Source organism: Nansenia antarctica (genome assembly GCF_963989245.1).
Source record: "Nansenia antarctica genome assembly, chromosome: 5".
NCBI lineage: Eukaryota > Metazoa > Chordata > Actinopteri > Argentiniformes > Microstomatidae > Nansenia > Nansenia antarctica.
Genome location: NC_137690.1, coordinates 57,737,312 through 57,750,404, shown reverse-complemented (window position 1 = coordinate 57,750,404; position 13,093 = coordinate 57,737,312). Strand labels below are relative to the sequence as shown.

Sequence of the window (13,093 nt, the reverse complement as noted above, 5' to 3'; positions counted from 1 at the left end):
AACCTAAAACTAATCAGTGGTTGTAGGACTAGTGTAGTTGAGGGGTTTTCATTTTTGTGAAAAGGCTTTACCCACCTATTATAGCCTAGACCAGGTCTGTGTGTTTTGTCATTGTTGTTGTATTCGGGTTTACCAACCTATCCACATCATTAAGAGTGTATGCCTATTGGATTTACCATGAACATCCCAGCCCAAGTTGTCGTGGGCCATTATGAAAACAGTCAAGCCAATGCATAGAGGCAAGGGATATGATAGCCATGATATGACAGGACAGGACAGCCCAGCTCACACGCCCATGTGACCTGTTCGCCTGTGTTCTCAGATTGCACAATGCCCACTCCCTAGTCCCACACAAACATTAGCCTCTGTTGCCAGACACCGTCCTCACCAGGTTAACCTTGGGTAGACTAGAGACTATAAACACATAACACATGTTAAGACATATAAACACGGTAATAGGACCACCTCACCCTGACTGAATAGCACATTGTGTCCTTTCTTCGCTATAGCCCCATGCTGATGGTGAGATGAGTGGGTGAGTGTTCATATGGCCAATAGATATGGCAGCAGTAGGGGTGGGGCTGGAATTGTCCATATAGGCCATAGGGGATATTTAGCTAAAAGGTCTTAGAATAAGGTTGTCTTTACCTTTCTCATCAATGGGACTTAAACACCCTCTAGTGTTCGTCTGGATACCTACATGGATCTCACCTGATCAATAACAATGTCCATTGTACATCATATATGGTATACCAATTTCAGGTTATCGTAGCCTACATATTGATACCTATTGGTTTATCTCTTTCATGATAGTAACCAAAGACATGTGTACATAGATTGAATAACTTGGGCTTTATCATGATGTTATAGTTCAGTACAAATAATGCATGTTATTTAAGTACACCAAATGTATATGTTTGAAATATTTAAACATAGTGCATGTTGAAACTATTAATAAAAAGTTGAAACTGATATACAAGAAAGTATTTATTGATGTGGTATCAATACAATCAAGTACTGTAGATTTTTGTATAAGCAGACAAAAAATTTTCAATCAAAAAGAGTGCATTTTATACCCAAATTCTATTGCATAGAGTGCACGCAATAGCCATGTACAAGACAAAAATCCTATAGGTTGATACATTGTACATTACACAAAAAGAAAAAAAGTCACACAAATAATCCTTCACAAACAATGCAAGACTAAATGTTCTAAATGCTCTTAACTCATCAATGCTGTTAAATACCATTTATACCTTCTAGGCTTCGGTGGTCGGTTTTGGCATTCCTATTAAATTATCACAAATGTATAAATACATCTTCATTAATTTCATGTGCAAATGGGAATAGCCGTTTGTATTTTACTCTAAACTCGAAACAAATATCCCTTAAAACCGAAGCAAGGCATAACATTTTTTTTATTATTTTATTCTCTTTTTTTTATTATTATCATTGAATAGAAAATAGCCATTTGTGAACAAGACAGTACATTGGATCATACTGACACGTGTTAAATGTTTTGCACATATGGCAAACGCTGCAACCAAGTGACATTGTCTGTCTATTAGAGATATAAACACCAACATGCCATTCAAAATGTCTGAAAGAGCAAGGCAATAAAAAGTCAACATACAGTACACAACAAGAACAAGCCTTGAATTGTCTAGTAGACTCACATAACAATAATGATACATAAACTTTGCTTTAAGTATTTTCATGTTATGAGAGAGATAGGGAGAGAAAACAGTGAGAGTGCATTGTTTGCCTTACATACCAGCCTGACCTCATCAATCATGTAGTACGATATCCTATTGTAATTTCCCAGAATCCATAAAGATGTTTACGTATGTACAGTCAATGAGGCATACAGATGTTTGCGTATCCCCTCTCATATCAGGCAACAGCTACTGGCAGGAAGCTACAAAAAGAAGAATGTTTTCCTGGGAGGTAGGTTGGGTGTGGGTGTGGGTGTGGGTGTGGGTGTGGGTGGGGGTCAGGTTGGAGTCGGTATATATAACCAAGACTTGCAACCCCAACGTTGTGAATTTGAGTCTGCATTGACGGAATTTAGGCAAAAGTGCTTTTAGTGTTTTTGTTTTCTAATTATTGTTGCTAATGTTAATATTTGCTAATACCTTCCCCTGACAACTTACTTACTCTACCCTTACCCTAGTCACACTAAGTTAATGCCTCACCCTAACCCTTACTGTAACCACTTACAAGTCATGCCTAATGCTGCCTAACCACTATATAAGCTATTTTTAATGCAGTCTTCATGGAAACTTGAAGATTTTACAGAGGTCAGACGTAAACATCTTTACAATAATGGGTACCTTATATCATACAACTGATTGATGAGACTTGAGTCCCTATACAATCAAATCTCATGACAGTTTTTTTCCTGGATAATGTAGAAGAACATCACTTTTCATGCACAGTAGCAGTTGGGTTTGTTGCTTTTTTCACTGTGAGTAAATTAATGGAACATGCATTCTTACAGAGCGAAATAAACTTTGATGAATTGGGACCTTTAGGTTATCATCTGTATAAAACTGATACCACAATCAGTTCAAGAACAACCAGAGTTGTGTTAGAAATGAAGAGAACTTTCCGTCGTTGAAGTTGAAGTTCATTTTGAAAAACCAAACAAAGAAAAAGAGTTGGCTGCTACTGTAGATTCTGGTTTTCTTTATTTGAGATAGCAAAAGCTAAATCCACCAAAGGGTATAATTGTATAATAATGGCAGCATTGAACATTTTGATCATGGCACATACCATTATCATGCCCCTATATCAGCTGTTTTTTTTTTTATTGCTATGTGACAGGAGTAACCATGAGAATCAACTGTCCACACCATGTATATCTGTACACTATTCCAACATTTAATTACAGCCTTTTCATCAGCATAATCCTCATTACCTCCACTTTAACTTCATAATGATATCACGCAACACAAGAGGAAGGTCTAACACTTGTGTCATTCAAAGCCACCCACATTGTCCCATGTCTATCCGTTTTTTGCTTGTCATCTGCTGACATCACATATTGCACAAAATACCAAAATGAGTTGACCCATGCTAACAGTGACCTGCCCAGTGACTGCCTTTTTAAAATACTTTCCTTCGTCTAACCATACAAAAATGTTTAATCTGTGCTTCTCTCACCATTGCATGACGTGTAGCCACCCCCCACTGCACAATTCAATCCCTCACTTACGTTTGTTGTGACACCATCTTTAATCTACATGGATAAACACTTTTTGGACCAGTCCACCAGATTTTGTGGGACATAAAAAATTGTGTCACCTTGTTCATAAACTATTCAGAACACTGAAGCATTGTCTCTCAAGTTTATCATTAGCCTGTACACACACACACACACACACACACACACACACACACACACCCACCCACACCCACACACACACACACACACACACACACACACACACACACACACACACACACACACACACTCACACACACAAACCATTACTTATTAGTATCGAGACATCCTTATCAGCTAATGTGTCTGGTAGAAGGTGTATCCAGCTTTTGAGAAGGGAGAAATACAGTACATTTTACAGACACACTTTCCTGACAAGTCAGGAGTTTGGGGAGGTGGGGTTAAGAATAAAATGGAGAAATCCAGGATTTCCTGCTTGTGCATGTCCCTCCCATTCCGTCTATAGGACTCAGAAGCCAATAGTTGAGCAGACTCTTAGCCGGGGGCAATGTAACATGTGGGAGGCAACATGTCTGCCTTGGAAGACTACTGATGCACTTAGTATATGGAGATGTGTTTTAATTTCTTGTTGTTAAAGGTGAAGCATGTAGTTTTGTGTTTTGCTGCCACACTGAAAAATGTAAAAATTGAAACATTCTAATGTGTTTTCTAATACCAGTAAACATGTGCATGGAAACAAACAAAATGTAAAATAGGCAAGCAAAGACCGTTGTCGACCTTGACACCATATTTTAGAAAGTGCTTTGTCTGGACCAAAACAGCACACTTCACTGAATGTTCTTTATCATGTGATCTCATTTCTTGATCGCTACCGATTTATCATGTTCATTTATTTTTTAAAGCTCAAATCTACACACTGGACCTTTAACATCCTTAATATGGTAGAAGCAATATCCTTTCGCAAGCTGAGCAACATGTAAACTATTCAGGCTATGGTAGTGTTGTTTCTGTAGATGGGAAATAAATGGATAGTCTCTCAGTCAGTCTATGTTCACTTCGAGGCCTATACATGCTTGGGAACTTTTCCTCTCAGTTCATCATCAATACAGTGAGACGGTAGCACCAAGGTAGCAGTAGCACCAAGGACTGGGTGGCTTGTGTTCGAATTAGAAGACCCTTTTAATTTCACACCCAATGTGTCCCCATTGGATTAATCTGACCTAGGTTGGATGAGCCTCTAGTCATTTGGCAGCATTTTAAATGGTTTCATATTTGTAGTTTGTACGCTGAGTTTTAAAATGCACTCTGAGATCTCACAGAACGTTCACTCTAAATGTTCATGTGAAAAGCACTGACATTGATTGCTTGTCCACAACCATGGTATTCACAAACACTTAATGCAGTGATGTCATCAGTATATGTGTGGTAGAGTGCACATTGTGATGCTACCATGGGAGCTGCAGTACACATGGGAAATGAGAATAACCACAGGATTGATGCAGGGAAAAAGGGCATCGATCCAGATACATTGGCCTATACTTTCTATCCATTAGCTTTCGCTTACACAAGCTATTTGTTTTTTTTATTAATTAATTTATATATTGAGTTATCAACTCATTTATTTATTTGCCTATTTCTATTGTCATTCATTGTCTTTCATGTTTTGAAAAAGCAGTTTACTTTCAGGATAAGAAGACAGTTTTCTTTTAGAGTTCCAATATCACTCAGAGGGTTCAACTATTGGTATGTCCTCTTGTTTGTGTGGATTATACCTAACTTGGACACAGCAATGAGTTCTTATTCATCAATTAATATGCATGATTAACAACGGTCACCTTCCAGTATCAACAACAATGCTTTCAACATAGGACAAGAAATGAAAACATTAAAAACACTGGAACATACTCATACAATAAACAAAGATCGATCAATTCCTATTAGAGGTATTTAGAGAAAATCATATCACCATGTTAAATGTGTCCCCAAAAATGAGTGAGTGAAAATGTTTAATTATGTCACTGATGGTAGGTTTATTGAATACACGTTGCATGTGTGTTGTTTTGGTACATGTTTGTGTTTCAAATGTGAGATTTAAATAAGGATACAAGACAGAAAAATGTAGCACACAAATGGGAGTTAATGTTTTTTTGTGCAGGAAGTGACTGCAGCCAGGGGAACTAAGAGGAGCCCCAGGGTCCGGCGATGTCATCCTACAGGTGTCAGAGCATATGGGCAGGATGTGCAGTCACATGGGTAGGTCTAATAACTGTTACTTACACATTGCAAAGTAAGGCACTTAATAGTCAGAATCCAATAAACAACAACAACATTATCGACGACGAAGACAAAATAATAATAATAAAATTATAACAATAATAATTATAATAATATAAGCTAAAAAACAACATCAAAAAACAAAACAAAAATACCAAACCAGACATTTGAAGGAAAGAGGTAAAACACAGAACACAGCATGAAGTATCCTTCTCCTGCTTTTTAACTCTTTCTGTCTTTTGTTCACAAAGTCTTTTCTGTTGTTGTTGTTGTTGATGATGATGACTTGATGATGATGATAACTTTACAGGTGCTATTCTGTTATGGCTGCAGGTGTTTTAGGGGCGGTGCACTAAGTGGTGCCCTGGCGGATTGTTGAACAACAGGGCGTTATGTGGGACAGAGCAGGAATCCTGAGAAGGATGAGTGGATGTATTCGGTGGAGTAAAGCCCATTAGCCTGATCTGAGGGCATCTGAACCCACACCTGGTCACTCTCCTTCAGCTCAAGCACGGCGCTACCGGACGCCTGGTCCATGTAGCCCTTCTTGTACTCATCATAGGTGTACGTGGCGGGCACATTGTTCTTGTACAGCGCCACCCAAAGGCTGGTTCCCTTTACGTGCACGTGGTAGGCAAAGTAGTAGACACCGGACAGAGGGCTGGTGAAGATTCCAGTGGCAGGGTTGTAGGCATTCTGCCCGTTGTACAGGGTCCTGTCAAACTTGATGGGCATGCCAGAGGGGGGGAAAGGCGTAGAGAGGATGGCAGTGAACGCTGGTGCCAAAGTTGCAGAGAGCTCAGCACGACCAAACTGTGGTTTCCCATTTTTCCCATCAGGTATTTCACCCCCACCGAGCTCCGAATCCGTCAGCCCGGCCACGCTGGTTTGTCCGTTACCTGCAGGGCCAGGGGGGCCAGGTGGGCCAGGTACGCCGGGGTTGCCATTAAGCCCAGAATTGCCTGGCTTCCCTGGGGGCCCCTGCGGACCTGGAGATCCCTTGTCTCCAAGTTTTCCCAGCCCTGGAACCCCTGGATGCCCAGAGTCGCCCTTCATACCTGGGATACCCTGTGGCCCCATGGGGCCTGAGGGCCCTTGCAATCCAGGGATTCCTGACTGCCCCCTCGGCCCTGGAGACCCAACAAATCCAGATTCTCCTTTTGGCCCTGGAATGCCTGTAAGACCTGGGTTGCCAGGTAGGCCTATGTGCCCTGCCTCACCTTTGGGCCCTGATTTTCCGAGGGCCCCATTAGGACCAGGGAGGCCTCTCTCTCCAGGGACACCGGGTTTTCCACCCAGCCCACTGGGGCCCTGATCACCTCTGAGCCCTGGCAGACCTGGAGGCCCCTGGGGGCCCAACTCTCCCTTCAGACCGGGCATACCATGTTTTCCTGGTATCCCCATAGGGCCCTGTATTCCAGGGGGTCCTGACAGCCCATCTGGGCCCATGTCTCCTGGCTGCCCGTCCATCCCAGGAAACCCCTTGTCCCCAAGGAGCCCTGGTAACCCTGACTGACCCTTGTCTCCCTTCTGCCCAACCAGACCAGGTTTGCCGTAGCCAGGTGTCCCAGGAAACCCTGGAGAGCCCCTCATCCCTGGCTCACCTTTTGGTCCAACTGGACCTGGTCCACCAGGAAAGCCATCCCCACCTGGCTTTCCCAGCCCGACTTGCCCTGGCTGGCCTTGTAAGCCTGGTACACCAGCCTCTCCGGGCTCTCCTGCCCCCCCTGGGAGCCCTTGATCTCCTTTGGGCCCAGATGGCCCAGGAAGCCCATTCAGTCCTGGTTTTCCCACGCCTGGATTACCTGCTGGCCCTGGAAGACCCCTTAGCCCATTAAGGCCCCTGGGTCCGGGTAAGCCTGGCTTCCCATTCCCATTCTCCCCCTTGAGCCCACGATCTCCAGGAACACCAGGACCCCCTTTCTGGCCTGGTTCTCCCCGAGACCCAGGGATGCCCCTACCTCCTGGAAGCCCAGGTTTGCCATTCAAAGATAGACCAGCAGGCCCTGGGAGACCTGGCTGCCCTGGAAGTCCTCTGGGACCTGGTTCACCTCTGAACCCGCCCTCACCATTATTCCCAGACATACCCTTTGGCCCAATCTTTCCTGGGAGACCCGTAAGTCCAGGCTTTCCAATGCCAGGAAACCCATGTGGTCCCTGAGGACCAGGCTGGCCATTCAGACCTGGTTTTCCTATTCCTGGTTTTCCTGGGAGTCCAGATGGCCCAGGTGGCCCTCTGGGTCCAGGCTTTCCTTGGGGCCCTGGCTCCCCCTTCACGTCCATCATAGGTGGGAGATCTGAAAGAGAGAGTGGCAGACATAATGATTGCCCTCTACTCCCCTTTAAAACTATACAACATCATTAAACCTCTAAATATTGCACATGGTCCGTAACAGAAATTATAAGCAAAAGATTAACATTTATGTAATAGATCTAATAGAGAAAAATAGATTAGAGAGCTTTCATATTGTCAGTGGTTGCTGTTTTATGTCAATGATTTGCCAATGATTTATGTCAATGATAGTAGCAAGACACTTTGTACACATAGGCTGACTTTTAAATAACTTGTTATTGTCACTGTCAATCCTGGATTTGCTCTGTAAAATGTAAAAAAATAAATCTACAAATTAATGGAGGACGTATTCTGCAGGAGAAGCACTTGAATATTTTGAAATTGCCTTCTAATTTCTCCTTTCCAAGATACTGACCTAAAACAAAATAAAGCTTCAACAAACAGCTACAGCAGTGATCCTCAAACCTGGTCCTGGAGAGCCACAGTGGGTCCAGGTTTTTGTCCCAGCCTAGTGCTATCATACCTGATTGAACTAATAAGGAAATCAGGAAGAGGAAATCAGGGAGCTTCAGCTGATCCTGTATTGCAAAATATTTTGATTCTGATCTAGATTAAAAGTTTTGAACTCCTGGGCCCTTGATTAGCTGATTCAGGTGTGTCACTTCTGTGCTGGAAAAAAAGCCTGCAGCACTGCAGCTCTCCAGAAACAGCGTTGAGGACCACCGAGCTACAGAAGCACTCAATGACACATGCCCATCTGTTTAAAAAATGCTTGACCCTAATGAAATGCTGGCAGGGATAGGAAGCTGCTGCTGAGCATCTTCACATGGCTATGTTACTGTGGTAAGCTCAAATGTTCCTTCTCAACTCAACAGCATACTCTGCTACTACAGCAGTATGGAAACTGCTGCTAATCTCATCTCCCTTTTAAGGTACTTCTCTTAATTGTACTTATGTTACATTAAAGTTATTTCCCTTTAAAAGTTTAAAAGAGGAACCATTGTCAGCCCTGGTGAGCAGACCCGTGGGCAGACCCTTTGTTGGGCGTTTAACCTGATAGGAGCCAACGGACCCCATGGGCATCCGAAGTGATATAAAGAGTTTACCTCGATCAATTCTCTTCAAAGATATCAAAAAATTTTCACATCTTTGCATGCTATACGATGCCTCCATTTTTTCCCAGAGACGGTAAACACGGCCTAAGTCACATCCAGTTTTCTCCAACTGGAGAATGTGTCATGTCCGGTTTCAACGCCGAATTTCCATACCATTGGTCGGCCAACCCAAAGAAATCCCCCCCCCCCCCAAAAATAAAATCTGATACATGAGAAAGGTCAAAGGTCAAAGATGGTGCCAACATATCTCCAAATGGCCTAAACATATAGGTGTCCGCCGACTTTGGCACAAGTACTAATAAGACCCTGGAGTACTGATTCCTAGATGATTTGGGCTTCGTTATCAGGTTTCCAAGGTGATATTCACTGTAAAAGCTGTTGTTTTTTTAGGCGGAGACTGAATTTGAGATGTTTTATAATGTTCTAGCTCTATTTGCTCTGACACAGTAACATATATTTTGATTCTGACACTTCTACAGCCACCCCATAGGTGTTAGCTTTCATTTGATAACAATATCATTATGAAGGCCCTTGTGATTGTGGAGATATTCTATATTCACTGTGGGCATGTCATTTCGAGCAGAAAACCAGAAAAATGAGGTGGATAAGATGAGGTTAAAGCTCTACATTTTCTTTCTCAATTGTAAGGAACACAACTCCTCACATCCTCTCCTCCATCATCTACTGGCGATAGGACACAGTGGAAAGTTAACTACCAGTGGTTTCCATATTTTTTGGAATGGTTTCAACTGAAATCAGTTAATTTCTAAACGATCAGCGTATTTACGAACGCTAAAGTGTCTAAATGTGTTACATTTTTGGGATAATATGGCAAAGACAGATGCCAGTATATACAAAGAAGCAGACATTTAAGCGAATCAGTTTAGAAGCAATGTGTTACACATTTGATGGTAGTGACTGTATCAAATAGTTCTTTGTGGTTTTAATTGAATTTGTATCCTACTTTGTACCATTGTTGTACCAGGTGTATGGAAAGGCAACAACATACAGTATCATTGTTGAATATACAACTAGTGTGGCACCCAGACTAGAACCTCACCCTGAGGGTATTTCTGGCCAGGATTATCTAGTTTTCACTTGGTTACAAATACACAATTGACTCAGAGGTAATGTGTGTGTGTGTGTGTGTGTGTGTGTGTGTGTGCGTGCGTGCGTGCGTGCGTGCGTGCGTGCGTGCGTGCGTGCGTGCGTGCGTGCGTGCGTGCGTGCGTGCGTGCGTGTGTGTGTGTGTGGGTGTGTGTTTGGGTGTGTGTGTGTGTGTGTGTGTGTGTGTGTGAACCTGCTATTTCCCCTTAGGACTTCACACTAGCTAAAGGTCAACAGGCAAGTATTGGAGCAGAGGACAACACATTGACAGCCAAAATCACCCTTTGTAGCTGATTTATGTAGCTGCTGAAATCCTGCTTAAATCATGTTTGTATTGTCTTTGTTTTAAAGTGCATGGTATTACTTGTTGTAGTGAAATGTGCTGTATGAATAAAGTTTGTATTGGTGTTCTGATCCCATCTCACTTGCACACAAGTATTGCATGTTTGTTCTATTGCATGCATTGGCCACAAGCATAACATGTCACAACTACCGTGGGACAACTTACTTGACCCCATTGGGACCTTAGTGTTCCTGGTCATAGAGAGGGTGTTCAGTTGATCAGTGTGACCTACATTCTGTTTAATGAGCTATGCACAAAGCAGGTTATTGGGGAAGAATAGAAGGGTCTCTAGTTTAGAATGCAGAACAATACTTACTAGACTAATAGATCAGATACATTATTGTGAAATATACCATTTGTTCAGGAGAAAATATGGTTCAGCAGTTGAAGAATGAATGGTCAGACTTTAACATGTAGTGAACTATAGCAGTACTTAGTTACAACATTAAGGTTTAGTAGTCAAACCTTAGTATCACTGATATGATAATTGGTGATGAGCAATTTTGATAATCTCACATTTTTTGGACGATTTCTATATTCCCATTGCTTTCTGTAATGTACATGTATGGAGCCAGAGAATATGTAGTTTAATAAATATATTAGAACATATTTAGTGGTGAATATTGTGGAGGGGGCTGCTTTAGTGCAATGCAATGTGTTATGCAATGTTATCTTGTAACCACTAGGTGGTGGTAATGGCATGCCATATATATGGTGGGTAGACGAGATTCAGGGACAATAAATGACTTCAGCTGTTAGACCACTTGTTCATCATCCCTACTCCTTCAATGCACTTGAGTTGGGTTCTGACCTGCTGGCATTACATCGGACACACCTGCACTGATGTCAAAACCAGAGAGATCTTCATTACCATTTCCCAGGAATCTGTAGTTTATTTGGGCTACTCTGAACTTGCTTTGAATTTGAAGACTGGAATGTGCTTTTGTCAAACATCGTTTCACGGTAACATATTGAATATGTGCCTGTCATGAAAGGAAATTTGTTTTGAGGCAAGGGCCTCTGTCTTTATGACAGACATTCTACATAAATGCATTGCCTATGGGAGACAAGGGCTATAGGAGCCAATATAGCCAGGGGCAAGTTTGTTTATGGAATGGTGGCACAGAAACCACTGATTGTTGCTGTTTGTTTAGTTCATCAGAGGAAGAAAATAACATTGTGAAACGCATATGCCTACTTACACTCCCAAAACACACAAACACACAAACTGCCACACGTATACGTACACACACACACACACACACACACACACACACACACACACACACACACATATACACACACACACACACACACACATATATATATATATACACACACACACACACACACACACACTCAAACACACACTCACACATACACAAACACAGTGCCTTACTGCCTAACTCTAACGTGAAAAACACTGGTAACAGCATCCAGATGGTGGGAGGAACAACTCAAGCAGTGGGCAATCAGGCCTCCATCAGCCAACTGAAGACCTGCCAAGTCCTGCAAGACCCACAGAGCAGTGAGCCACACACTCCACCCAGACTTTCTACTGCACATACAGGACAAATAAACGTTGCCAAAAAAGCCTAACCATTTGGTCAATGCTATTAATGATAATAGCTTTTGTTATTTGTGATATGGATCTCAAGATTATGTTGTTGTTATCCTTTGAGGATTGTAATGTGCAGGTTGTCATGTCATATTTTAGCATTTGATTTCAGAACATTTGAAGTAAGTGAAGGAACTCTATTTTAACTTACAATGTGTAAGACATGAGGAAAGGCTATTGATTTGTTTACATTCAGAGTTTACATGCTACACATACAAACAATTTTAATAAAAACCATGAAAATTACTAACTCTAACCCTCTAAATAATAATAATAATAATAATAATAATAATAATAAATATAACCGCAAGCGGCAATGGGGCATGTTCCTACAGATATGCCCCCATAACCATAAATGGGGTGAGATTGACAGACATGGGGTAGATCTACATACAGGTTGTTGATTGACAGATAGGGGGTAGACCTACAGACAGGGGGGTAGACCACTCACCTAATATGGGCCAAGTTGAAACATTGTGGATTAACCTTCCCCAGTTAATGACCATGTTGTATAGTTTATGTCAAGCATTTCCCTACTTATAATGTGCTTACACTATATTCTGCAAGCCTAGCATAGTATGCCACCCCCATATTTCTGAATCAGGTAAAGCGGTCAGGAGAGATGAGTTTTAAAGTACTATATTAGCATTAGCATTAGCCTTAGCTTTTAGCCAAAATGATCAAATTTCAAAGGCCTGTTTCTTGAGATATCTGGAAATACTTCAACATGGTAACACATTGTAGTGCCAAGATGTATTGTTGATCAGACATGGGAGGTATATGTTTTCAATATATTTATAGAGTATGTTAAGTGATATGAACCAGAGTGAAGTTGTCTATGTAGGAATTTGTGAACAATAATGTTAAGCTGAAGAGTCACTAGACAGGGGAAAATGTGCTTTTAGTAAGGAAAATGTAGTCATGAACATGGGCAGGAAATAAAGCAGCAAGAGAAAAAACAACAAGGAGCATTCGAGAAAGTAAATGTTTTCAACATATCAAGAGCAAAGGTAAGTAGTATAAAGTATAAAGTAAACACACAGAGTAAAAAGCAAATAATTAGTTGCAAAGCTGAAGTTTGAATTGCTATGTACATGAATGTGTTATGATTGGTACAGGAAGGGAATTTGTGAACAAAGTTATAACTACAGTATAA

General features: G+C 41.6%; 1 protein-coding gene across 1 annotated transcript in view; it reads right to left on the bottom strand.

Annotated features, from left to right (window-relative positions):
* Positions 1 to 5,851: 5,851 nt before the first annotated feature.
* Positions 5,852 to 13,093, bottom strand: part of col8a2 (collagen, type VIII, alpha 2) — a gene marked incomplete at both ends in the record, with an annotated part of 8,781 nt that continues 1,539 nt past the window's right edge. Inside the window, one exon of the mRNA XM_080531135.1 lies at positions 5,852 to 7,758. Within this exon, the coding sequence (XP_080387261.1) occupies positions 5,852 to 7,758 (1,907 nt within the window). The remainder of the gene's footprint in view (positions 7,759 to 13,093) is intronic.